The sequence below is a fragment of the Motacilla alba genome, chromosome 2 (assembly GCF_015832195.1).
Source record: "Motacilla alba alba isolate MOTALB_02 chromosome 2, Motacilla_alba_V1.0_pri, whole genome shotgun sequence".
In the NCBI taxonomy this organism is placed as follows: Eukaryota; Metazoa; Chordata; class Aves; order Passeriformes; family Motacillidae; genus Motacilla; species Motacilla alba.
Window position 1 is genome coordinate 32,185,999 of NC_052017.1, and position 26,055 is coordinate 32,212,053.

At 41.1% G+C, this 26,055-nt stretch overlaps 1 protein-coding gene across 4 annotated transcripts; it reads right to left on the reverse strand.

The window, feature by feature from the left end:
* Window positions 1-305: 305 nt before the first annotated feature.
* GSDME (gasdermin E) lies at window positions 306-24,398 on the reverse strand. 4 transcript variants are annotated; one of them, XM_038123506.1, is made up of 12 exons: window positions 24,287-24,394; window positions 23,627-23,784; window positions 22,326-22,456; window positions 21,831-22,061; window positions 20,518-20,710; window positions 12,773-12,944; window positions 11,679-11,799; window positions 6,645-6,833; window positions 4,927-5,054; window positions 4,624-4,810; window positions 3,161-3,234; window positions 306-1,952 (listed from the first exon to the last, which is right to left on the reverse strand). In XM_038123506.1, the coding sequence occupies exons 4-12, from the start codon at window positions 22,039-22,041 to the stop codon at window positions 1,722-1,724; spliced, it is 1,506 nt and encodes a 501-aa protein (XP_037979434.1). In that variant the 5' UTR covers window positions 22,042-22,061; window positions 22,326-22,456; window positions 23,627-23,784; window positions 24,287-24,394; the 3' UTR covers window positions 306-1,721. The 4 variants fall into 4 exon arrangements, with proteins under 4 accessions (XP_037979434.1, XP_037979454.1, XP_037979445.1 ...); XM_038123526.1 differs by lacking the exon at window positions 22,326-22,456; XM_038123517.1 differs by lacking the exon at window positions 23,627-23,784 and having other exon boundaries at window positions 24,287-24,385.
* Window positions 24,399-26,055: the final 1,657 nt, after the last annotated feature.

A 26,055-nucleotide genomic window follows, 5' to 3' on the forward strand; every position in this document is an offset into this window, starting at 1 on the left:
CAGCTGGAAGGAGACAAGTGCAGGGGACCGGCAGCAAGGCAGAGCCTGCTGGCCTCTGCAGGTAGCACGTACTCCTTGAAAGGCTGCTGACCTACCTCCTGCTCCAACCTTCCTCCTGGGCAAGGCAAAGGGAAGCAGTATTTTGGGGAATTAAGTCAGGGTATGAAATCACACCTTTCATGAGACAAGCTTCAGCCTCCTGTGAAGCACCCTATGGGTCTTTTACCACCTCCTTTGCTAGAGAAGACCTCAGCTTGTTTGTCAAGATGTAGTCCCCAAAAGAAAAACAATGGAAATTACATGCATAAGTTTTTCTGTTGTTTTGACATAGCATTTAATAGAAAGTTTGCGTAAACTCATTACAGAGGCAACTTTTAGTAGTGATAGGTAAAAGACAAGTGTCCCACTTACATATGGCTCCCAGAGGCAGAGTTCCATGCTTCCAGCTCCTCAAGGAGTCTTTCTTTCCTTCTACACCAGCACAAAATTCAGGCAACACCATCAGCTTCACTGAACAGATGAGATGCAGAAACGCCCACGTCCCAGCGTGCAGAGCTATCCTGAGCTCTCAGGGAGTGGAAAGGCACCGTGGTGCTTTTCTGCAAAGTCCACGTCCTCAAGGAAAGCTGAACTGACGTGACTTTTAAAAGGCTTCTTAGACAATCTGCTCAAGGCCACGTGGGAATAGAGCAGGAAACTGAGCAGAGCTCCTACCCACCAGCTACGCTGCAGGGCCTGGTTACTGATCACCCCCACACAGGTGCCTGCTTGTTTCTCAGCCATCTCACGATCTCATCTGTAAGCATTGATACTCCACCTACTTGGAACATCTTCCCAAGCCCACATTTACAGTGATCTCTGCTGCATTTCTGTTCCATCCATGATTATAAAAAATTATGATGAAAAAACAGGCAAAATAGTTCAAGCACACAGTGCTTTACTAATACTTTTCTGTTAGTCAAAGAAAAAAGCAAAATATCTGCATTGAAAATGTCATATGGGTAAAATGATCATTTCTGTGGTGTGCAGCAGGGACCCTTCATGTACACACACCAGAAGGCATTGCCATGATAAAGTTCAGAATGCAGTTTAAACAGCTGAAACTTGCTAACATGAGTAAAAACATACCAGAAAACAGAAATGCTGTACAGAGGTATGAACCCCGAAAGTGGGTCTTGGTGGTTGAAAAAGAGGCTTTGTTATTTCCTGCAGTGTGCAGTTCATATCCGTAAAAGTCAAACAATAATTAATAAGAGAATCTAATCGAGTACCTTTTTAAGAGCCCTCCACTGCACTTGCTCCAGAGGGAAGGCATTCTGCACACCCAGGCTTAAGGAGAAAAACAGTTGCTGCATTGCAGAACTCTTGGTTTCCAGGGCCTGCCTGTTTGCTTGCTTACAAAAAGCAGTTTGTACTTTGCTGCTTTCTCCCATGCATATTAATGCAAGCAATCAGGCTTTCACTGCCCTGCAGATCTGACACCTACCAGAGCAGCTATGTTCAGTTTCTCTCCCATGGCTCTCTTTTTTAATTTCTCCCCTTCATCCCTTATTTATGTATTTTCCACTGAAACTGCAGAGTCCCCTGGTCACCCTAATTCCTGGCTGTGCTGCCTTAAGTACCAACAGAACTGCTCTACAGCTGATCCCAAACACACCAAAATTACAGAGGTACAAAAGAAGCAACAGGCTACAGCAAAAACTGGAAACTCAATACAGCTCCTATACATTCCCACCTAAAGCATGAAATCCATACAGGGCAACATAAAGAACAAGCGGGAAGAATCTCGGTTCTTTCATAGTTACAGCTCTTACAGAAGACTCTGTCACTTCCAGATTAATGTTTGATGAAACAAACAGCCTTTGCACGACCTCAAATCTTCCTCTGTCAGCGAGAGTGGCCACCAAAGGACTGCTCAGCGCCACAGTGCCATCGGCTGAAGCGACATTAGGCTGTATTCATGAGAGAGAGCAAAAGACAGAGACATTAAAACATTTTCCAGGCACTGCTGTTCCTGCTACTGTACAGCTCAGTTTCATATAAAACCACAGGAGAGCTGACAAGGCAGCAGCAAAAGGTCAAGATTCCCTTTGCTATTAGCCCTGACAAGTACAGCGTACTGATCCAGAACCAAAGCTCTATGGCATGCTTTAAGGGGAAACATCTCTCCTACTGTGTCAGTCCCTGAATTCAGCTTCTCTCACTACACATCACACTCTGAGCAAACAGAAGAACTCCCCTTGCTCCTACATATTTAAAGGACTTTACTATTGTTTTTCTAAGTGACTTTAAAAAGCTTAGAAAAATCACAGAATCACAGAATGTTTTGGGTTGGAAGGGACCTTAAAAGATCATGCAGTTCCCATCTCCCTGCCACAGGCAAGGACACTTTTCACTAGACCAGGTCATTCAAAGCCCCATCCAACTTGGCCTTGAACACTTCCAGGGCTGGGACATCCACAACTTCTCTGGGCAACCTGTTCCAGTGCCTCACAACTTTCATAGTAAAGAGTTCCTTCCCATCTAACCCTACCCTCCTTCAGTCTGCATCCAGTCCTTCTTGTCCTGTCACTACATGCTCTTGTAAAAAGTCTCTCTCCATCTTTTTTTAAGTTTCCTCCAGGTACTGGGAGGCTGCAATTAGGTCACCCCAAAGCCTTCTCTTCTCCAGGCTAAACAAATCCAATTCTCTTCCTCTTTCCTCACAGGAGAGGTGCTCCATTACTCTAATGCCCTGCACCATTCCTTCAGCAGTTACAATAAATGGCCTCAGAGTTTTGAGACTTCAGGGTTTGCCAAGGCTCAAGCACTGCTGCTATCAAAGCGAAATTTGTTTCCCAAGGAGAGGTGATTACTGTTACTGAGACTTTACAACAGTGAGACTATTAGAAAAATAAAACCAGAGCTTAAGTCACAATTTTCTTTTGCTCCCAAGCCATGAAATCTCCCAAATACAACAATGTTCAGAAGTTAGCTATTCATGTACATTAAATTACATGCTGCATTTGCCATGTCAGATTCTGACCTTGGCTAAGCACTGCCTACAGCTGAAATTCCCACTGGAGCTTGACATCTCCTACTTTTTTGGGGAGAAATATGGCTGAGGACACAGCCACTCCTGCTGCTGTGCCCACGAGCACATCTCATCTCCATCACTCACCAAACAACACAAGGCCGGAACAACCTGAAGATCGCAGCAGGCACGCAGCAGGACGAGGGTGTCATCAGGCAGCTCTGTGGAGGACACATGCACAGGCAAAGGTCATTTCCAGTGAACCCTGCACAGGCTGGCTGCTGGAACAGGAGCTTTATCAGGGAGCTAACAGGTCCTCCTCAGCTGGATGTTCAGAAGAGGCTGATGCAGCCCCTTCCTGTCGGCAGAATAGAATGGGATGGGCAGAGGGTCTGACTATATCTCTCCTTGAGAAAAAGCATTTGTAGAAAAGAGGGTTTCCTCCCCATCACCTTGCCTCCTCCCTAAGTATCTCCTCAGTGTTTAACTCCGAGTCTGGAGGCTGGATGAATGACTTAGGCCTTGAATCAACCAAGAACCTACCCTCCCAAAATCCGAACCTACCCTCCCAAAATCCATACATGAAGCCAACTTCTGCCAAGCACAATTTGAGATGAATGCCATAGCTGAGACTGCCTCGATGCTAGGAGATGGACCAGCTGATCCCTGTGGTGCTCTTCAACTCTAACAAAAGGGCTGTAATTCCTACCACAAGCAACAAGCATAAAACAGCTTTTGAATCCAGATCCAGCTACACTTATGTCTGGACTTTAGCAGCAGACATTATGCCCAAAGTCAGGTAATAATGCAACACACTCAATTAACTGTGCCCTGCTGTTAATGGCATCTGACAATTGATACCACATCAGGTTTCTGTTTACTATTTCTTTTCTCTCTCCACAAATGAGTTAAGCTCTCCCACCTGGGGTCTGTGCATATATGCATGCACACTGACACTCTGCTGCACAGTGCCACAATTTACACTGGACTTCTCTTCGTTATCTTAATGTCAGGGAATTCTTTATATACAAAAGAGAAGAGAAAAATCCATGGAAGTCTGTCTTGGACTTTGCAGGTAGCTTTTAATTAACACTGCGGTGCCAACTAGATTGTGAGGATGGCATTTGTCTGACATTTATGTTTAATCTCCTGTTTCAGCAGCTGCAACACAACCCTCTAATTGCAGTGTCTCTGTGTTAAACTCATTTTTGCTAAATTTAGTTTTCACTTGAACAATATTATGAACAACACTGTTACACAGGAGACAACACCTAATTTGTAATTCTCAGCCTTTAGGTGGGAAGGACTCTGGCATGCAGTAAGTACAGAAATTAGCTTGCCAAACTGCAAATACTCACACTCAGCAGAAGCAAAGTTGAGCAGTCTTGGGGGAATGTGTAATTTACACACAAAATCTGTCAGTGATTGAGGGCTGAATTTAATACACAGGCAGGAATGCTAAGCATAGTATACCAAGCTCATAAAAAGGGAACAGAAAAATTTATGCTCATGCAGCTCACCAACTGCTCAAAGAAAGCCATAAAAGCTTTAACATGGAGGGAGCTTCCAAAAGGAAAATAAAAATTTTAAAAGGGCTTTTCATGACATACCAGATATAGCACTGATAAGAAGGTGAGCAGCTGAGAAAAGTTCTTCATCCTGAGGCTGATATTTCTGCAGCAACAGCTCACTCTTTAAACTGCACCCTAAGAGCTGCAAGAAGTCAAGGAGGTCTCTTTGTTGTTCAAGTTTTAACTCCTCCAGATCTGGCTTGTCTCCTGTGCAGATATCATCAAACTGAAAGCAGAAGAATAAGCAAAACTTCTTGAAAAGAGAAAAATTCAAGCAAAAGAGAATGCTAGTACTATTCTGAAATTACTTTTAGGAAGCAATCCAAAGATTCTTCATCTTACCATATCCCCCAGGGCAGTCACCATTTCTTCATGGAGCAAGAGTTCACAAAGGGTTTTATATAAAGCTCTTTGCTTGTCTTCTGGAAGCTTCACAAAGGGCTGGAACTGGGTCTTCAACCGGGACAGATCTTTCCCAAGAAAGCAGTGGAAAATAAAACTAAACGCCAGTAAAAGCAGGTAACATTTTGCTATGTGTTTCACAAGCTCATTTATCACCACACCTTGACATCCTGATTTCCACCAGCACAAGTTATAATGCAAGGTTTGAACAGATCTGATTTTATTTCCTAAGGAGCCAATGCAAACATTAAGGAAGAAGAACAGCTACCAAGAATCAACATGATGGTGTACAGTATTTCTCATATTTTGAAATTCAATACTTTAATGTTAACAAACAAACTACATCTTAAGTCTCCCACTTCGAAGTATATCTCCAGAGAATGTTCATTTATATGGCAGAATGAAGAGTACTCATTAAGTACAGGGGAGTTCTCTGCATTAATTTTCTCACAATTCAACTGTGATACTGAAATTAAATCTTCTGTGACATAAAATTACCATGTTGCTAAAAGAAAAATGAAGCTTTCAAATCAATAATGCTAACTGGAAGGTTAGAATGGTTCTTTTTTCCACATTCCAAAAATGTGGGCATACAAGTGTTCTCAAATTTGTTTAAACAAAATTTTTCTCCATGTCACTCCAGTCAAGAAACATGCTCTGTTTAAAGATTTCCTTTATAACTAAAAAATTACTTCACTAGGGGAAAAAAAAAGCCAAGCCACAGGCAGGTATTTTGTTTATCTGATGCAATGGTGTGAATTTGTCTCTACCAATAACAGAAAATGAACTGTACTTCCAAATTCTTTAGTAAAACCAATTTTTTTTAGCTTTTTCATTTTCCAAGAGACAGCGGAGGTTAAATTATTTAAAGAAATCTCTGAGCCTTCTGAGCAAGAAAAACAAATACGTATGTCAAACTGAAACAAAAAATAGAACAGTGGCATACCATTCTTTCACAAGTGCTTTTTACATAATGTTTATTAATCAAGGGTGAAACTTAGAGACAAGAGGGTGATATTCATCAGGAGAACCAGCTCTAAGAACTCCACCAAGAACTGAGGAAAAGCACAGTGTGTTCTGAGGCCTTGACTGGTTTTCCCTTTTTTCATTCCACTAGTAACATTCCCGCCTCTTCTTTTCACATTCCTACAATAAAAACTTGTACCTGGGCCATTATACCAATTTGCAAATCTCCATTTAAACCACATTTTGATATTCTCAGGAACAAAGCTTCTCAGAAAATAATGAGGCTAAAGGCAAGGCAGATGTCTATTTCTGAGACTTAACCTGTGACTGAGAAGCTTTACTGAGAGTATTTTTCAAATAATGAGAAACTATTTTCAGTGACCCTTTCTGAATGAAAGCATGTATCATCACTAAACTTGCAGAAGTTATCTGGAATGTAAAAGAGCCATGTGACTTTGTAAGATGATATTTATGACAGATGGATTCAGAATTTTCACTGAGAGAGTCCACTGCATACACTCACTGCAAACTGATTTTTTATATTCTTTCAGTGCATTCCCCCAAGAGCTCCTGATAAGAGCTATTAAAATGAACTAACAAGATTTCTTACTTACTATTGTACCAGATTATTTCTGCCTATCAGGTTATTTAATGCGCTGTAATATAATCATGCAAAGCATTTCTGGTAATACCTTGTTTCAATATACTTATAGAAGCATCACTGGGAACGAGGTTTTTAGCCCCAGAGTACATCTCATTATCAACAGCATCTGGCTGATACAGGAGCGAAGCATCTCTGAATTGAACTGAATGGGGATAAGCTGAGCCTTCTGTACTCTCTTTTTCAAAACCTCCTTGCTGTTCATCTAGCAGACAGAACTCTGTAATTAGAAATTCAATCAAAAACAATTATTAATAAAATACACGAGTAATTACTGAATGAGATGATAGCTTGTATTTCCTAGTGTTCTCGCATGTCATTTCTCCATGTCTTGTCTCTTCCAGATGGAGAGAATGCCAGCGGTCGCCTGTGAATTATTGAGCATTCCTGCAGCCCTGATGTTTGGTACAGTGTGTACAGACAAGACCTGTGGTGCAGCTGCCTCCTACAGAACATGACACCAGCTCCTGGGAACTAAATTAATGTAGACAGAAAATAACATGAAAACTTCTCACTGACACTGTAAATCAGAATGCTGCAGACAGGAGATGCAGGTAGGAATTCTTGATGTTTTCCCAGAAATCACAGAATAAGCGGAGTTGGAAGGGGCCCTCAAGGATCATCATGTCCAACTCCTGGCCCCACACAGCATCATCCCCAAGAATCACACCGTGTGCCTGAGAGTGTTGTCCAAATGCTTCTTGAATTCTGTCACGTTGGTGCTGCGACCATGTCCCTGGGGAGCCCGTTTCAGTGCCCAAACACTCTCTGGGTGAAGAACTTTTTCCTGATATCCCACCTAAACCTCCCCTGACACAACTCTGGGCCATTCTTTGTTGCTGGTCACCACAGAGAAGAGATCAGCATCTGCCCCCTCTTCCCCTCACAAGGAAGTTGTAACTGCAGTGAGGTCTCCCCTCAGTCTCCTCTTGCCAAGGCTGAACAGACCAAGTGCCCTCAGCTGCTCCTCATACGGCTTCACCTCAAGGCCCTTCACCATCTTCATTGCCCTCCTTTGCCTCTCTAACAGTTCAATGTCTTTCTTCCATTGTGGCACCCAAAACTGGCAAACCAAAACTGCTCCCAGCCCTCAAGGTGAGGCTGTACCAGCTCAGAGCAGAGCAGGGTGGGACAATCCCCACCCTTGCCTGGCTGGGGATTCTGTGCCTGAGTCTCCCCAGGACAGGCTTGGCCCCCCTGGCTGCCAGGGCACTGCTGAGTCAGATTCACCTTGCCATTGCCCAGGATCCCCAGGTCCCTTTCTATGGCACTGCTCTCCAGCTTCTGATTCCCCAGTCTGTACTTTTTCTACCCTCTAAGAGATGTGCTGTAATGCAGGCAATGGGATCCACTCATGAAGGAGACACATGAAAGTACTCACTGAGATTTGTGTAAGAACTCTTGAGAGTCCTTCACAGAGCTTCTGTTGGTCATGGCACTGACAGACTCCTCTTTCTCAGCCAAACCACAGGTCCTTTCTCAAGTCCTCCAGGTAAGTGGACAACAGGAGACTTCTGAGAGTCTCTAAAGGACATCACCCAGGGATGTTTCCTGACAGAATCACTCTGCAATAACTGTCTCTCTTCAGTAACATCACAGAGGAATTAACATGCCCTGGCTAGATAACCCTTTCTGCCACATCTTTGTGACAAGCACTGGCCAAACTCACCCAAACAGGACTGTCCTTGTCCTGCCATCCCAGTGCCCCCAGCCAGATGAAGTTAAAGGCTTCCTGGAAGGTACGGGGAGCCTTTGTAAGAGTTCTGCTGAGAAATCTGGAGTATCAAATTCTGTGTCCAACAGAATGTTGGACATGTGGCATGTTGCCCGTGTGCCCAACACCATGCCCTAAAGATGCAGAATACAGTCAAAGCCCTATGCAGATTTTGATCGTATCTTATTGGTCAAATGTAAGATTTGAAAGTGCACCCATGGCACACTGCAGTGGATCTGAGGAGAACGCAGGCTAGCAAGGGAAACTCAATTTAAAAGCAATACCTGACAGCAAAGGGAAAAAAATACAACTAATCAAGCACAGTGCTCAGATGTACCAGGAACAAAACCTAAATATAACCTTTCTGCAGTTGTAAGAGTCTGTCTTACTAAATTAAGGACATTCAAAGCAGATGAGAAAGCATGGAGAGCACTCCATCAGCAAAAAGCTTTTTCAAAGGGAAAGCAGACAAAGAAATCCCTGCTATAGAGAAAGAAAGATGACAGACCTTTATGCTTGCATAACCCTTCACAGAGAAGAAGGAGCTACAGAGGAGTAGAAAGTGATTAACACAAGCTAAGAACTTCCCAAAGCAACAAGACTCTGGACAGCAGCTGAGGCACCACAAGGCCAACTCATTCATGTTACTGTCATTGAAAGTAACAAGGCTTTCACATGAACCCTGAGGAGGAAAACTGTGCTAATACACTGCCTCCCCTCCTGAGGCAAAATCATGCTAATAAGGGAAATAGAACTTTTCAGATGATGTTGTTTAATCTTGTAATAAATAGCACTCAATGCACAGGAAAACACAGGACTCAAAATTCTGTATTAAGAGGACTGTTAATAAATTCTGTATTGAATTCTATTACATTCATCAATGACAAACCTCCAACAGTGCAGTTACAGCTTGTTAGTTACTCAAAAATGTTAACAAAAACACAAGAAAACCAGAGATGATCAATGAAAACAATCAAATAGACTACTTTACGTGGAAAAGTGGATATATTGGGACTGCTTAACTTACAGATATTTAAGAAAAAGAAACCACACACATATAGCCATGAACAGAACAAAACAAATCAGCTGGGTGCTTTTATATCACCTGATCTGTAAAGCAAGAACAAGAGGCACTTCAGCGCAGCTTTAGAGACACAAAACTGCAAAGCTTTAAGGAGAAACAGCTTTTGCATGGAGTGAAGAATTAGCCCGTAGAAATCAGAATGATTACAAGAAAGTACAATGGTAAATGGATCAGAAGACTATTATCCTTCTGTTTAAAAAAAATAAAAATTATTTATTTATAAAAATATCCAAATATGTCCAGTCACATTAGTCAGAACATTTAAAAGAAATATATACCATTCTTGCTAAGAGAATAATTCAGGTACTGGCAGTGGAAAAGTAAAAGAAACAATAGAAGACTTACATGCATCTTACTCCATAATTATCTGTGAAGAGAATCCCATCAGGTTACACCTGCTATTGGTCACTTTCACGAGAAAGGACTCTATTAGTCCTTGGATTTAACTTTGAAGGCTTTTCTTATTTCCATAAACAGACACTGATCCCTCCTGCTCAGACATTAACAAGTTGAAGTTTAGGCTCCACCATACTTACTCTCCTGGGCAAAGCCCTAATTTTGTTGTCAGTTCCTCCCCTTTACCTTCTCAATGACACTCAGGTAAGGGAAAATAGCACAAATGAAAAAAGAAAAGAGGCAGGACATAGACTGTTTAAGATAAAACATGAAACAAACCGGTTTTGAAGCTTAAAAGATGTTAATATTAAAAACGGAAAAAAGCGGAAAAAGAAGCAGAAGTGGAAAAAGAGCAGAGAAATACAGATCATTAACAAGACCCATGTATTCTTAGCTAGCAGGACATCATAATTTCATGTAGAAATCATCTAAGTAGGCTATCAGTTATATACCTATGCAGTCAGACAGCCTTAATTGCACCTCATTACTCTGAATTACAGTTCTATTATAACCATGACGTCAACTCCCTCTGCTATCTCTGTGTTCAGGCTACAGCAGAGCAATTCCACTTTTCAGAAACCTTTTACAGGTTACATAATATTTACTTCTATTCTTGAGCCTACAGACTTCCTTAATATCAGGAGTATGATGGAGAGTTAACCTTCAGCATTTCTCATCCAAGTAAAGCACATCCTGGATTCAAATCTCAACTCTAATTATTTCTTCAATGTACCTCCTGTTTCTCTCCACATCAGTCCTTCCAACTTCCATCTCTACTATCTGATTTTATTCCTCCTTGCATAACATGCTCTGAAACCTCATTTAGGTCCGTGAGTTTAAATGAGGATAGACAAGAAAGAAAAACCTAAGTGATTGTGCAGAGCAGAGATACAACTCCCCCCAAAGCCAATTTCAACATTTTTTTAACCTAAAAAATATTCAACTTGACATAAGTAAAGCATGACCAGACAACATGACAAGGGCAATTCTGCAACCACTCTGATGGCAATCTTTAAATGAAAGTGTAAGCTAGAAAAGTTTAAATTCCAGCCCTGAATGTACGATTCTGTTCTTAACATGACTGTTGTCTATCAGTTGATAGCTGATGTACATTCAGGTCACTCTCTGCGACAGGCAAAGGGAATAGCCCAGGCCAAGGGCCAACTGGCTGGAAGCAAAATTGCAGTGAAAGACATGCACAATAAATCCGAGAGGATCAGTACCTTGCCCTTGCAGTTATTGAAGTTTGCTCCCAAATTTGCCCTAAACCAGAACAGCTGCATACTGGGCTGTACTGACAAGACTGTAGCTGGTGGATTGATGGAACTGAATTTTCAATTTGGGAAAGTGCATTCAGAGTGCTATGTCCATTTTGGACTCCTGAGCACAAGCCCTACATTCACAGGCTGGAGCTATCTAGCAAACAGCAGATACTGAGGAAATAAGTTCACTACCACAGTGGTCAAACATGGTAACAGGCTGCCCAGAGGAGTGATGGAATCTCTGTCTCTGAAGATAAATCAAAACTTTATAATAGACAAGGATACGAGCAATCTGATCTAACTGAACTTAGACCAAAGTTCAAAAGTTGGCCTTGCCTTAAGCAGAGGCTCGAGCTACATTATCTCCAGTGGTTCCTGAAACCTAAGTCATGCTGAGTTTACAGTGTATTCAAGCGAGAGAAGTAGTATTATTATATCAAAGTTTTAAAATTACTAAATCTGCATTTCTAGCACAAATAATTATCAAGGCAAAGGACACCATAGAACATAATCACCTTCACGCACAGGGAAACACAAAAATTGCTGTCTGACAAACAGCTTTGTCCACAGTTGAACTGTGTGCCACAAAAAAAAGAGTTTTTTACTTACCAAACTGGCCATTGTGCTTTATAAACAGTTCAATTACACCATAGGCAATAGTGGTGGCAGGAGGAATTTCAAGGATCACACTAGAATCCTTCACCACACTTCCATTCTCACTTACTGAAACCTACAAGACAGATTTATTCACCATTTATCTGAGTCAGCTACTGCATAGCTTAAACATATAATTAAGGTGAAAAACACAGAGGGAGAATATGTTTTATTCCTCATGATGTCTCATCAAAGTGTTACACCTTACATCTAGCATCTAAGAAAGGAATGAGGTAGAAACACAGTGCCAAGAGCAGCTCTCACGCTCTTAGCTACCCTGTCCTAGCACAAAGTTGAGCTCCAGGCATAGCTTTTGCCACACATGAAGCCCCATGTCACTAGGAAATGGGCACCCACTTGAGTGTCCTGCCTTGCCCAATTCTACTGTGACATTTCTTTTGCCCAGCTGGAGGCTGGTACCAGGAAGGTGGCACTTGCAAAGGGGGTTGTAACACTGCAATTCCTGGATTCCTTCAACTGGAGACACACGGTACACAGAAGTGATTACAAAAAAACCAAAACAACTTGCAATGAATGAGCATGTTTTGACTTCAGTAATTCTTTCTCAGTTCACAGGCAATTTTTCAGATAGCCTCATAATGCAGTTAATCTCTACTCCCATGATCAAAACCAAATAGTTTCCCAATAAATATGAAAACTCAGTAGACACTGCAACCATTTGTGATGAACGATTACTCGGCCTTTCAAATAAATGCGATTCAGCGATGCATTTTGCTATTCAATTGCAATGAATTGTTTTAGGTTTGCTTCATGTTCTGCTGCAGGCAGGAATCTACAGAGAAATGGAATCACAATTTGATAGTATTGATGGAAACTACATTCCAGGCTCATAAGAAAATATGGCACCTTTTGCCAGAAAGGCAATGGAAAAAACATTTTATCATACAGAATTTTCACAACCAAGCACTGCAGTTTGTTCAGCACATTAGGAAAACACAAAAAATACTCTGAAGTCCATTCGGTGAAATAATTTCTTCTCAGATAATGTGCAAATGTTCTATTCTTTGTAGATTTTCAGTAACTTTTACCTTTATTGTTTTTGCAGTGCATCCCATCACACCACTGACTTTTTCTTCTGTCTGGATATGTTCAGATATTGTACACCTCTGAGTTGTAATTATCTTTTCTCTCAAGATGCACAACACTTCACGTTTTCTTTCTATTACTTGTTGCAGTAAACTACTGTTTAGATCTATTGTTCTGAAAAAGAAAAATATACCATTAACAATACTATAATTGTGAAAAATACTCAATAAAACAAAATCAACCACATTTTCTTAATTGCTTGAAGAAGCTTTTATTGCAAAAATGACAATGGCTTCTGTATGAGCAGCCTCCTTGAAATTATGATGTCCTTTTTTGTTATTTGGCAGCAGTAAATACCTATTTTTCACAGTAAATCCTCACATACAAATTGAATATATTGAATTCTTGATTCCCTACTCTGAGCAAAAATGGAAGCTGTTCAGATACTTTCTAAGCAAAGAAAAAAGCAAGAGGGAACCAAAGGCAATTTTAAGTTTCCTGGGAAATGCAAAACCAACCAGTCAGGCTCTTGGACACTGGACTGAATCCTCTCCTACTGTGAGCTCACACTGATGTTGCCATGGCCATGGCAGGGGGACACGACGACAGCAATGCCTCAGTGCCAACCCCCACTGCTTGCTGGATCTGTTTCAGTGCTCACCTAAACCCCAAACAGGCTGAGGGGATCAGCACTGACTGAGTATTTGAAAGGCTGAATGAGAAAACAGAAGATTTGATTGATTTTGAGACTGGGGATTACTGAAAAAACCCTACCTTCTTCAAAGTCCTGTGTTATTCATTGGTATAGACTCAAAATTTAAAATTGGTGACCAGGACTGTCACAGTCAAAAGAAAAACTAACTGTGGGGGGAGCTCAAAACTCTAGCCCAGACACCAACTTAATAAACCATCCCTATTCCGCAGCAAAATTCAGCATCTGTTTAAATGTTGCTGGAAATAACTCTAACATTAGGGTCTTCTTAGAATGAGCAGAAGACATTAAGTGAACTCACAGAAACAATACAGGAGGTTTATTTTCTAAGAAAACATTACAAAATCCACTACCTTGTCTTTTGGGGTGTTAACAGACTTTCTGGTAACACTTAAAGCAACTTCTTAATTGTATTTAATTTATTAAAATATGTCAAGTATATGATACTTTTGCAAAATATTCACTGGACGTCCTCAGATGAGATGTTATATTTTTTATGAACAGGTAATCTAGCAAAACTGTTGGAAGATTAAAGGATTGCTATCCCTGACTCAAATTATTCAGTCTTTTCTCCTCCCTTTTATTGTAAATGGCTATTCATGGAGCTAAATGGCAATTTCCCAAAAATGTGACAGAAAGACATGTCTGACTCCAATTCATTTAAATCGAGATATCTCCACTTTTTTAATTAAAAAGTTTTAGATTTATTAGATTCTGGAGTTTTGAATTTATGCAGTCTGTGTAAGTCTGAAGTCAGCTGGGGTTTTTTATTGAATTAAAAATATCCTCAGGCAATTTTTGATCTTTGGAGAGTTACATGCTTATATGAAAGTTCAATCAGTTGGAATGAACTGTCTGAAAACCTTAAAGTTGATTGTTTAGACAAGGGAAAGAAAATACCTCTGAAGCAATGCAGCAGCTCCAAACATTCCTGAGATTATTAATATAACCTTTTTTCATTTGGTGCAAAGTCATGCTTTATGCTTGGAATGCAATGAACCTTTGGATTAAGCAAAAATTCAAGGAACATAAAGTAACCACAAACCTCACCATTCTCAGAAGTGTCTGCCAAACCAGAGCCATTAGTTACAGCCTATCAAGCCTATCATACACTTCACAATAATTATTTATGTTTCTAAAGTGGTGTGCTAAGCATCCTGAAAATACAAATGAATGCACTAAGAACTTGCAGTTTTAACATTTGACTTAGGGAGCCACAGGTGAAACATTACAATGAAGAAGCACAAAAGCGATTTGTCATTTGCTTTCACATGTATTTTTTGACTGTTTAAGAGGATGACAATCTTGCTGAATATATCCAAAATTTACAGGAAAAAAAGTCCCTCAAACAAAGGTAGAAAAACACCTATTAAATAAAAATTTCCTATTTCTGAATAAGTGTTAATTGAAGAAGCCTACAGAATATGACCTAACCCTACGCAAATGAATTACCAAATTCAAGAGACTTCTTCTTCCACCTGCTTCCACAGTATTCTGCCTGAGGCAGGACTGGCTCAGACCCTGTCACACTCCTGGCTTTGAGGTCCAGGTGCAGAAGCAGCAGCAGAGTGGCAGAGCAGGAGAGTCAGAAGACGTTAACTTGCAGAGAGGGGCAGTGAACAAATCCTGGAGGCAATGCTGGAGGAGCTGCTGCAGCACTGAGGGCTGCGGAATGACAGTGACACACAGGGACATAGAACTACCTGCTGCAGCAGCACACCCCAGGCAGTGCCCAGAGGTGACCTGGGATCCCCTGCACAGAGCTGAATGTGTGCCAATGACAGCCACTGTCACAGCCCCAAGGTTCAAATTACTCCAGTGGGATGTGTCCCATTGTAAAGCTGTCAGAAATGTTCTCCTCTGCCCAGTAAGCTTAGTGAGCTCCAAATGCAAAGCCTTCAAACACACAGCCTTGCCCACAGCTACAGAAAGCTTATCTTTGGAGACAGCACAGTTAAGTGCTCTTCTCTAAACTTCTGGCACTGAACTTTCCATCATAAAACAGAACTCTAGGGTTGCATGTGGGCACATCATGAGTTATTACTGGGGCACAGCCTGTTGAAGGCAAAATATTCTGCTCTCCTCAGCAACTCGAACAGGAGGATGACACGAGGTAAGCGAGTATCCAGCTTATCTAAATTATCACTGAAAACAGTCATCAAGAGCAATCCACAACAGGGTAAAAGTCTGATAATCAGAGCAGGGCTTCAAGTATTGCAGGGCAATGGCCACTGAGTTTATGACTGTATTTTTGCAAGACCTGAACTTACTTGCCAGCATAACACTGAATATAAGAAAATATCCGAGTAACATAAGATGGCCAAGTTAAATGCCTGAGAATACATGCATGCAAGGCACATAAATTGCATTCCATTTTTTTATTTTACAGGTTATGCTCCAGAGCTTTTACTTCTGTTGTACAACCACGGCTCTTTCTATCTCTTTCACTCTGTACTGTACAAGAGCCCCCACCAACCCTGTGCCATTTGTACTACATCACCATTACCCATCCCACCCCAAGGAGCTCAACTGAAGTACTCAAAAATAACACTATAGAAAATATAATAAGATGTTGGTTTGCCAAGTCCCATTATCAACACACAGAGTACAAGCCTGTATAAATACAAATTATAAAAATACAAATTAGGGGTTTTGCTTGATTGTTTGCTCTGCCTAAACAACCTTCCTGAGGTCAATGATTTACTATGCTGGAAGCTTTACAGGTCAAACATGTAAATAAAACAGTTTCTTTGAATTTTGGTCTCACTCCACATTTAACTAGATTAAACACTTCTATTCTCCTATAATGCAAAGAGTTCTTTCGCCTTCATTCAGTATTTTTCTTCTTGCATTAGGAAAGCAGTACACAATAGAGGCACAAAGGCTATTTGCTGCAGACTGGAGTCAGAAAAGAGAAAAGCAGAAACCAAATAAAGACAAGAAAAACCAGACAACACCTGGCAACACAGCAGTCTCTCAGAGTTAAAGCAGAGTGCACGAGCCTGCTCTAAACCCCGCTGCTGAGACTGAGGGTCTTTCCTTTAGGCACAGAATTTGACCTAATTTCCCACAAAGGAGAGGCCATAGGACCATTTTCCCTTCAAATCCTGTCTAACCGTCTCAGTAACCCACCCACAAATCCTCAAAGCAAGGTACTTGTCAATTTCCTACAAATACCAAGAAGAATGAGTATTGTTGTGAATACCCTCCATCCTCACATTGACATCAGCACTGCTGCCTCTCTGCACAAATTTTCACTGGTCCAAACTACTTACAAGTAAAAAATCTTTTCAGTCCTGTACTGGGCAATGTCACTTCAATACACCTCCTCTCCCAGCTGCAGAGACACAGGCAGCTCATGCTCACAGCTTCTTCTCCACTTCATTTACAATGTGCAATAGTCTGATGTCTTCCATACAAATACTGCTTGTTGCAAGTGAAAGCCTTCACCCAGCTTTGCTCCTGCTCTAATAGAGATGAGTGTCACAGAGTAAAATCTCACTCTGCCATTTTCCACCAAGCACAGATGCATATTTCTTTTGTTAATCCACTTCAAATATAACCTCTCTGACCTACTTCTTACAGAACACAGCATCTGCAATAGTCGGCTTATTGACAGCATTTCACTATTTTCCCTACAGAATAACCTGACATATACTTCATAGAACATCTTTCCTAAGAATAACAGAGACTTCTCAGACTGCAAGTGACAGGTAGTTTCTCTATTTTCTATTTGACATGCTCCTTATTTTTTTAAATCACAGGCACACAGAATTGCTTTTATTCAATCCCGTCTCACAACACTTTGTGACTTCGTATTACCTCATGTAGCAGTTTATGTAGAAAACTGAATGGTTTTCTCATCATGCTCATAAATGCTCAAGGAGTTTTAAACCATAAATCACAAAATGGTCCAAATTTACACTGTACTCAGATTAAGAATAGACACGTATTTTTGTCTCAGTATGGACAATACCATGCAGTTTCCCTAATTCAACTGAAGTGCAATATGCAACGGTATGAAAGTATCTTTCAGCCATGCCAGAGTATGCTGTTAAAAAAACACAACTCTTTTCCTAATATGCTAATCACAGAGTTAGGAATCATTCACACAAAATAATGGAAGTATGACAGGCAATTTTTTCTGCAGCTGATGTGAACTGACTGCTATCACTGTCCTCTCAGAACTTCTCACTCAATCACCTTCCACGACTTTTAGTGAAATGGAAAAAAACAAACAAGGAAATTTGTTAATATATGAGAAGTACAGAGATTATAATATCCTCCTAATCCTTTTTACTGGAGGGAAGAACAGAAAGGTTGAGGTTAGACAGTCATCTGGTCTAACCTCCCTGCTTTAGCAGGGCCACCTAGAGCAGTCTGCTTAGGATCATGTCTCCAAGGTGGGGAACTCCACACCCTCCTCAGGTAAGCTGGGCTCAGTCACCCTCACAGTGAAAAAGAGCTTCCTGATGTTCAGACAGGGCCTCCTGTGTCTCAGATTGTGCCTATGGCTTTCTGCTCTGTCTCTGGGCACCACTGAAAAGTGGCTCATCCAGCCCACACTTCATCAACTTCTCTAAGAGGACCTTATGGCAGACAGTACTGAAAGCCTTAAAATAGAAGATGGAATATAGTATCTTAAATCCATAGCAATCCAACTGAGCTAAAGGCACAGGACTCTGCCCCAAATCATGTACCAGTATGTTACAGTGCTCTGTGAACTAGCAAGCACTATGTAATACAAAATAAAAAAATAATGTAAACGCAAATATGCCAAGTTTGTGTACCTAAAACTATGGTTTAACTTTATTTTAGGTATTGCATATGATGTTAATTATTGTGTTCTGCATTTACAACGTCACTGCTTCTGCAAACGAGGAAGCATCTCACCCCACATCCTTCAGCTGTCACCCTTTTTCAGAAAAAGGAGCCAATGCAGCATCTGGAATCTTACTAGAAGATCAGTAGGATTCTCCTTCAGAAGGTTCACCTAAGAAGTGACAGGAAACTGATTTGCTGCCACTGAGCACTTTCAGCTTGTTCAACTCTGAGGACTCACATAACCTATTTTAAAAGGCACATCAGCTTTGACTTTAATTTAGAGTTTACTGCTACTAATCTGCAACTTTGACTTAATCAAGAACATTTTAAAAATGCAACTTAATTAGGTTATTAATGCAGAAAAAATAAATGAAGCAATGATTGATCAAGTAAGCACAAGCACCACATGTCGTTAAATAACATCAAGAGCAGTTTGCTGCCTTGCCTTTCACAAGGTCTGACAGGTAAACATGCTCTTATAAGTACTGTAACGTTTTGCATCCAAAAATCACTAACTTGCAGGCATCAGCACTCCTGAATTCCACACAATACTCATGAATGAGATGAAAGCTTGAAACTTGGACACAATCAATCATAAATCATAGAATATTTATGAATGAGTAAGTAGAATTTCATCTATAAGGCATTGCCAACAATTTTCAGTGAGCCTCTGCATTACACTGGAGAAAAAAAAAGAATTCTGCTATCTTCATCATTTTCAGTGACCTGGCAGAAGGCAGACTGACTCAGTTTCAATTATACACTGTGCATCATAAGCTTTAATAAGCTAGGAGCATCTTTTTTATGAACTAAGACCTACTACCTTACATAAAGTGGCACACACATCAACTTCAGCTAACAGTCACACATAGATCAGTGTAGAGCTACTGATTTTCAACCCTCAAAAGAAGGTAATGTATTTCTCAGTATTTAGTTACATAAAGGATTGTAACTCCAAGATGAGCTCATTTGCTGTGGGAGGATACTTTTTGCGAACAGAGTAGGTAATTTCAAGTAAAAGCTTACTGATCCTAAATCCAAGTTACTGTAGTTTGTTTCTCCATAGGACTCTGCCTAGTGCTAGAAACAAGACTCAAAATCTTGACTGACACTATTTTCTTGATACTAGATGCAGAATAATTTTACAGGCTTGGTACACACATTTAGCCCAGTATTTTCTGCTTTTAATAAGGCATTTAGTACAAAGAGAGCAAGGTGCCTTATTAGAATAAATTTTTGACTTGTGAACACTCACAATAAAAGGAACACCAGCCATTTGTTCCCATGAAAATGGAGAATTGATTATTTCTAGAACATCAGTGTATCTAAAGCAAATTTACATTGCTTCTGACAACTTCTGCACTGATAGCAAAAACCTATCATCTTTATCTTCAGAGCATCAGCAAAGGCTATTTAAATTCATTACAGCCCCTGCTACAGACCTAGAGTACAAGGCTGTCACAAACAAAGCACCCTCATCTCCCACTGAGTCTCGACCTGCAAGAGAGAGCAGACCCCTGACTTGTCAGCTGGTTGCCAAACAGGCTTTGGTCCATGACACTCCCACTGCAACATTAAATAGATCCCATTTCAGAGTAGACAGGAAGTGAGGAAGTGTTTCTTATCTTGGAAAATAAAGAATATGGTTCCCCTCAGTTAATACAGTGTACAACAGGAAGCAACATATCTATATTTTGTTCAGCTAGTAGAATATGCTTTGACTATGCTTGCGCACCTTCGCTATTCCTTCAACTTCAAATAATCTCATTTTCTAACATAGTCACTCACACAAAATTACAAAGCCTCCTTACAAGAACATTAGCAGCTCTGAATTCAATTTCCATATTCAATGCCCCAGTAACACAGAGAACTAATTCTTTTTTTTTCCAGATTGTTACCTCAGCACAGTCCCCCAAAAAAGAGAGGATTTGGCTCTTGTCCCAGGTGGTAATTCATGCAAAAATGTAAAATGAAATAACAGAGAGATGTTTTTAAAACAAGAAAGGGAAAAGTCTCACTAACATAATTTCAAAACATGGAGAATTTCATTTTTGTACATATGATTTGTCATGAATATGAAAGCTTACAATAAAAATAATTTTCAAACTGTGGCAACTTACAAAATTAATTGGTGGGTGACCACAGCTGGCCCAAGTCTTTTCAGCTCAGTACCCTCTCCTGGCCACTGCAACACCCACATTAGAAACGTACCGGTCCTTGACATCCTTCATAAGCTGCTGCAAGTCAACCTCCTGCTTCCTCAGGTTTCCAAATGAGGACTGGTTTTCCACGTAACCCTTCCCTCCAGCTCCCAGGCTGAACTTCATAAATGATGTTTCAATACTTCCTTGAAGAAAATCTTCAAACTTCCCCATATATTTTGCGAAGTCAGACTCTACAATCACTAGGAAAGCAATAACAGTAATTTCTGTGAAGTGCTGAACCTGTCCTTAAGTGATTGGAGGAACAGATACTTACAGAAAATATGACAAGTTAGCAAAGGCAAGGAACAGTATGAAGAGGTAAATAATGAAATTTACATCTCTGCAACTCTTGCATCTGCTCTCTTCATGTTCTCATCATCTTTGCCCTACTATCTTTAGCATTTTGCCATTTTAGGAAAACATAAAGTGACTGACGTGCTGAACTCAGACGCTATGAAATATTTATAAAGAATAATTGAAAGTTATTTCAGCTACAAAGAAAACTACAAAGCCGACCTGCTTGTACAATAGTGCTAGTATTTTGGCATTATTTTGACACATCTCATCATAGGGCTGTCCCAAAGCTCACTGAAAACCAATGCAAAAATTTAACTGGTTTAAAACAACTCTGAATTTTATACACCTTAAAACCAGAGAGCTGATTCAGAATCAGCTATATTTCCAAGCCAGCTACAACTAACATCTTAGGTTAGGGAGCTATCTATTTTTCTGTATGGAATTATGACATGTCCAGAAATATGGGATTCTTTCTCATTAATTTTAAAACATGGGTGGGACTGCTATAGTTGGATGAAGAAAAAAGTACAAGGGTCAATCTTTTTTAACAGTCTGTGCAAGACAAACAGAATGGGTGGTAAAACTCACTTGCTCTGGCCTGTAAGCATTCCCAGGGCTACTAACACCAACAAGACACTGTTTATTCATTGCTTTTGACCTGAAGCACAGTACAGTTTCACACTACTAGCACATACAATCCCCTATAATATTCTAGGGATATTCCTGTAGCTGCAAGACAGCTACTGTTATTAAACAGTGGGACCATACAGCCTGACAACATTCAGCCCTTAATTTAATACTCTACCCAGGCAAAACTTCCTTCTTTTTTTAACCAACATTTATTACTTCCAGTTTTAGAACATAAATGGTCAAGTGAGAAAAGATCCATTCATCTCATTCCCATGGATGGAGGATTCCTTTCAGAGCATTCCTCTGAAAGAAGCCCCCTAATAATATAATTGAGAATAATAACAAAACAGATTAGGGATTGTACTGTTTTTATCTGAACTAACAGTGCTTTACCTGGTTTTATTGGTTTGTCTTCAGTAAGCACATCACTCAGGGTGACTGTCAAGAAATGATACTTGGGCTTCTGCCAGCACCAGAATTTTCTCCTCTTCGTAACTAAGCTCAAAAGCTGCAGCTTGTCTGAGGCATTCAGGTGGGAGACAGGGATCAAGTCACCTCCACTGTCAGTTTCTCTCACGAAATTCTTCGTTGCTTTTGCAAACATCGTGGGGAATCAGTTAAAGCCTGAAAGAATACATCTGTTTTCAAACAACTGCAGTTGGAAAGTATAAATATTTACATTGTCCTTTTCAGAAGTCCTTCACAGAATTGGAATTAACAAAGGGTGAAAGCACCATGGTGTTCCTATCTTCTCCACTCTGAGCTGGGAAGGAGTTCAAATCACTTGTTCCAATGTAAGTTTTCTCAGTAACTAATAAAAGAATTCTAGTTAAGAGGAACATTCACAGGTTACTAATCTATTAGGAAGGAAAAACTTACATAGCTTACCTGAAATTCTATGAAAAAGCATCCACTAATGAGCACCCTGTAGAGACCAGCTGTGATGAGGAGAGCACTGGGGCAATGGCAGAGGATTTCTGCCTCCCCACAGGATCCTTGTTTTATTACCTAACATAAAACTTACTCCACACAAGGCAATTAGGTATTACTCACACAAATTATCTTGATCTTTTTAATAGGGAGTAAACACATGGATGGATGATAACAACTGTTCTATAAAAAGCACCAAATATGTGAGCTGGTATCTTTGTTACTAAATTTTGTTTCTGAACTACACCCCTGCAAAGTTCCAATTAATTTTTTTATTTATGAACTCTTTTTTACCTTCAATGTTTTCCAATTTTCTGGTTTTCATTTGCATAACTACAGCTGAATTGAACATAGATTATTTGCAACTGTTATTCACAACCGTTATTCATATCCCCTACATAAGTACATACATTATCTTACTGTTGCTTTGCAATGATTTTAATTAAAAATTACCAGAATCTCTTATAATGTAAGGTTTTCCTTATCCCCATGCATGTATTTTACTGTATTTACAAGGAATGTCTTCCAGTAAGGGAGACTGGCTGAAGTCACAGAAGAAATGGTAAAAATGACCATTCACAAGTGCTAAACAAATAATTCTAATAAATTAATATTTGATATTTTAAAAGAATCTTTCTAGTTTTTCAACTCTGTGTTATCTGAGCTAATGATATCTCCAGAATTAAATCAGTTTTTTTAAAAATCCAGCAGCATTCCTTTAAGTCCCTCAGCTGACACTGACTGGAAAGTTCAACTAAGATCGTAAGACGTCTCAGCTGGGTATTCACACTTCCATGATTAATTACCTGTCTCGCTCCACACAGATCTTAGATTTGTCACTTACAAATACAGATCAAAGTAAGACAGGACAGACTTCAAACAAAAACTGATATTGCAGTGAGCACTCAGGATTATTGACAGAAAACAAAAACCTGAATACAGACTATTAGTGCTTGGACCACATGCTCCGTATTTTATTATGAGCAAAAAAAGCCTTTTTGCAGAAGCAAACTTAACCTTTTCATTAGTTTTTCCCAAATCCCATTTCAGATATTCCACACAGTATTTACCAATTCATGATGAGGTATTTACTTCCTCATGAATCATCTGTAGCCTAGTCTGTGTAACAAATAAAGGGTGTTTTCCAGCAACACCTGCATCATAAGGATTCGAGCAACGCCTACGTCGCATAACATTTTACTGAAGAGTCTTCTGGGGCTTTCACTGTAACTGCAGCAAACCCTGCAGCACAACCTCACCTGTGGGCACTGCGAATATTTCCAGTGACTTCTTGTTCTCTGACCTTTTCTTAAACTGAACTCAGACTGATTTTTTACATTCTTATGTCTTCTCCTTAATTTCCGTGGTTTTAATCTCAGTGAGATCATTTTTAACAGAATAAAGCAGCGCAGATCCACTGCAGCAGAAAAGGAAAAAAAACCCAAATAAAACTTCAAACCAAAACTAGTTTCCTTTATACACAGGACTTCTTTTGCAGGAGTGTGTATTTTGCAAAGAGCCAGATGGTGAGTGATTTATGTAGGGGACCATCAAAAAAATTCTCACTGCCTGCATTAGCTGCCTTTGCCCAGCATAACCTTCTAGAAACATTTTTGTATTTTACATGACAGCTCACTCACCCTGATCCCCTTGCTACACAGCCAGCTCACACAGGCATAGTCTCTGGGAAAAAAAAATTTTAAAGGCCACCAGTTTCTGAGTTTATCATAAAACAAATTGCAAAACCAGGTCCTAATATTTGGCATTCTTACAAACTCACTGAATCTCATGAGACGAACCACTGCAGCGGTCTGTAAAACTTTCGATTCACAGTGTTTTGCCTTCATTCCCCATCACCCCTCTTGAAAGGAACATCCAGGGAAGAGGACAGAGTGCTTCTGAGGACTAGCAAGACTCACCAGGCAGGAGGAATGGGGCAGTTTTCAGCCTCAAAATGATGGCAATGTCTCCCACACTTTGCTGTCCTGGTAACGTTTTTGCAGGGAGCATATTTTGTTGGTGTAGATGTACCTGCAAATCAAGAATATTCTATCCAAATTCCTGCTTATCTTTGGATATAGCACCTTTAACACAAATCTGACAATGTCCCCAGATTCCTTGCTTCACTACTTCCCAGAACAAAGACACAGAGCATTTATGTCCCTAGCAAACATCAGGGAGTTAATATAGCCACAAAGCTCAGAGGCATCCTGAACCAATGGACAGGGAGTAGTTACAGACCCAGCTTTAAGAAAGCTCTGCCTTGTGAGCTTCTTCCTCTGCAAATTTTAATAGAGCTGTGCTTGGTTTGACAGAAATAAAAGGGAAGGCATCAAGCTGATAGGAAATGCCCGTCAGAGTGAATTCACTCTTGCAGATTGATAGCTAGGTATGAAAGAGAAAAGGAAGGAGGAGCACCTTCCTTGCCTACCAAAAGATCTAAAATTAGTCTGAACGTGGACTACAGGAGGATTATTAAATGGCAAGAATGAGAACAAATGAAGACAATGAAACCAATTTCCCCGTTTACCTAAACAAACAAATCTCATCCCTGCTTCTTTGCTTGGTAGCTCTCTAACTCTGTATAGTGGGACATAAAATCCAAAGCAACATTTTATGAGCAATCGCTGTTTGCCTCACTCAGTACAAAAGAAAGCAAATAGTCACCTGGTATTTCCTACATTCTGTATCTTTCACATAAAATACAATTATTTTTTTTGCATTTAACCTAAGATCCAAGTTGTAAGGAAATGCAACGTCTGAAAGCCAAAAAGGAAGCTTTTATAAGACTAAAGCCTTAGTGTTGGAAAAGCTGTTAGGCATTAACCACCATGTAGGAGTGGTAATGGCCTTGGAATCCTAAAGGAGTACGAGTCTGTATCCGAAGGGAACTGGAGCACGGATGTGACGACATGCACATTACAATTTTTTATTAAAGAACATTAGAGTTACTTTCACCTCCTCTCTAGATAATTAAAATTAAAAAGAAAAACAAAGCACCCATAAGAGCTAATGCACAAAGCCTAGCAGGGCTGCCCACACAATGCATTACAAGTTTTGAACGCACGTAGTCCCCAAAAACACATCCAAAAGGTTTTAGCCCTGGCTGAAGCCCTCTGTTTGTTCCTCGAGGACTCTGCAGCACGTGCCTCCACACACCGGTGCCGCAGCCTCAGGCACCCCGGAGACGTGCGGCGCCTTTCCCCGGCTGCGGGCGCCGTCCTGCGGGCTGCAAGGGCTGAGGGAAGGCCCCGCGCTGCCCCGGCGCTGAGAACGCGGTCCCGCCGGTCTCTCCGGGCGCGGCTCGGGCAGGGGAGCATCGCCCCGCCGTGCCACCGCTCAGGGCACCGCACGGGCGCCGCGGCCGCTCCGCTCCCCGCGGGGCGGGCAGGACAGCGGGGCGCGGCCCGAGGCCGCAGCCGCCGCTCGTGCGCCGCGGAAGGGCGGAGTGGCAGCGGCCACGGGAGGCGGGCAGGGCCGGGCCGGGCCGCACCGCCGCCCCGTGCCCGCTCCCGTACTCACGGCGTTCCCGGCGCTCCCCGCCGCCGCTACCGGGGATGCGGCGCACACCGCCCGCGGGGCGTGACGAGCCCGCCGCGCCCCAGGCGAGGGGCCGCGGGCGAAGGTCAGCGAGCAGCTCCCGCAGCAGCGGGGGCTCCGTGCCGGGAGCGGCGCGGCGGGGGCAGCG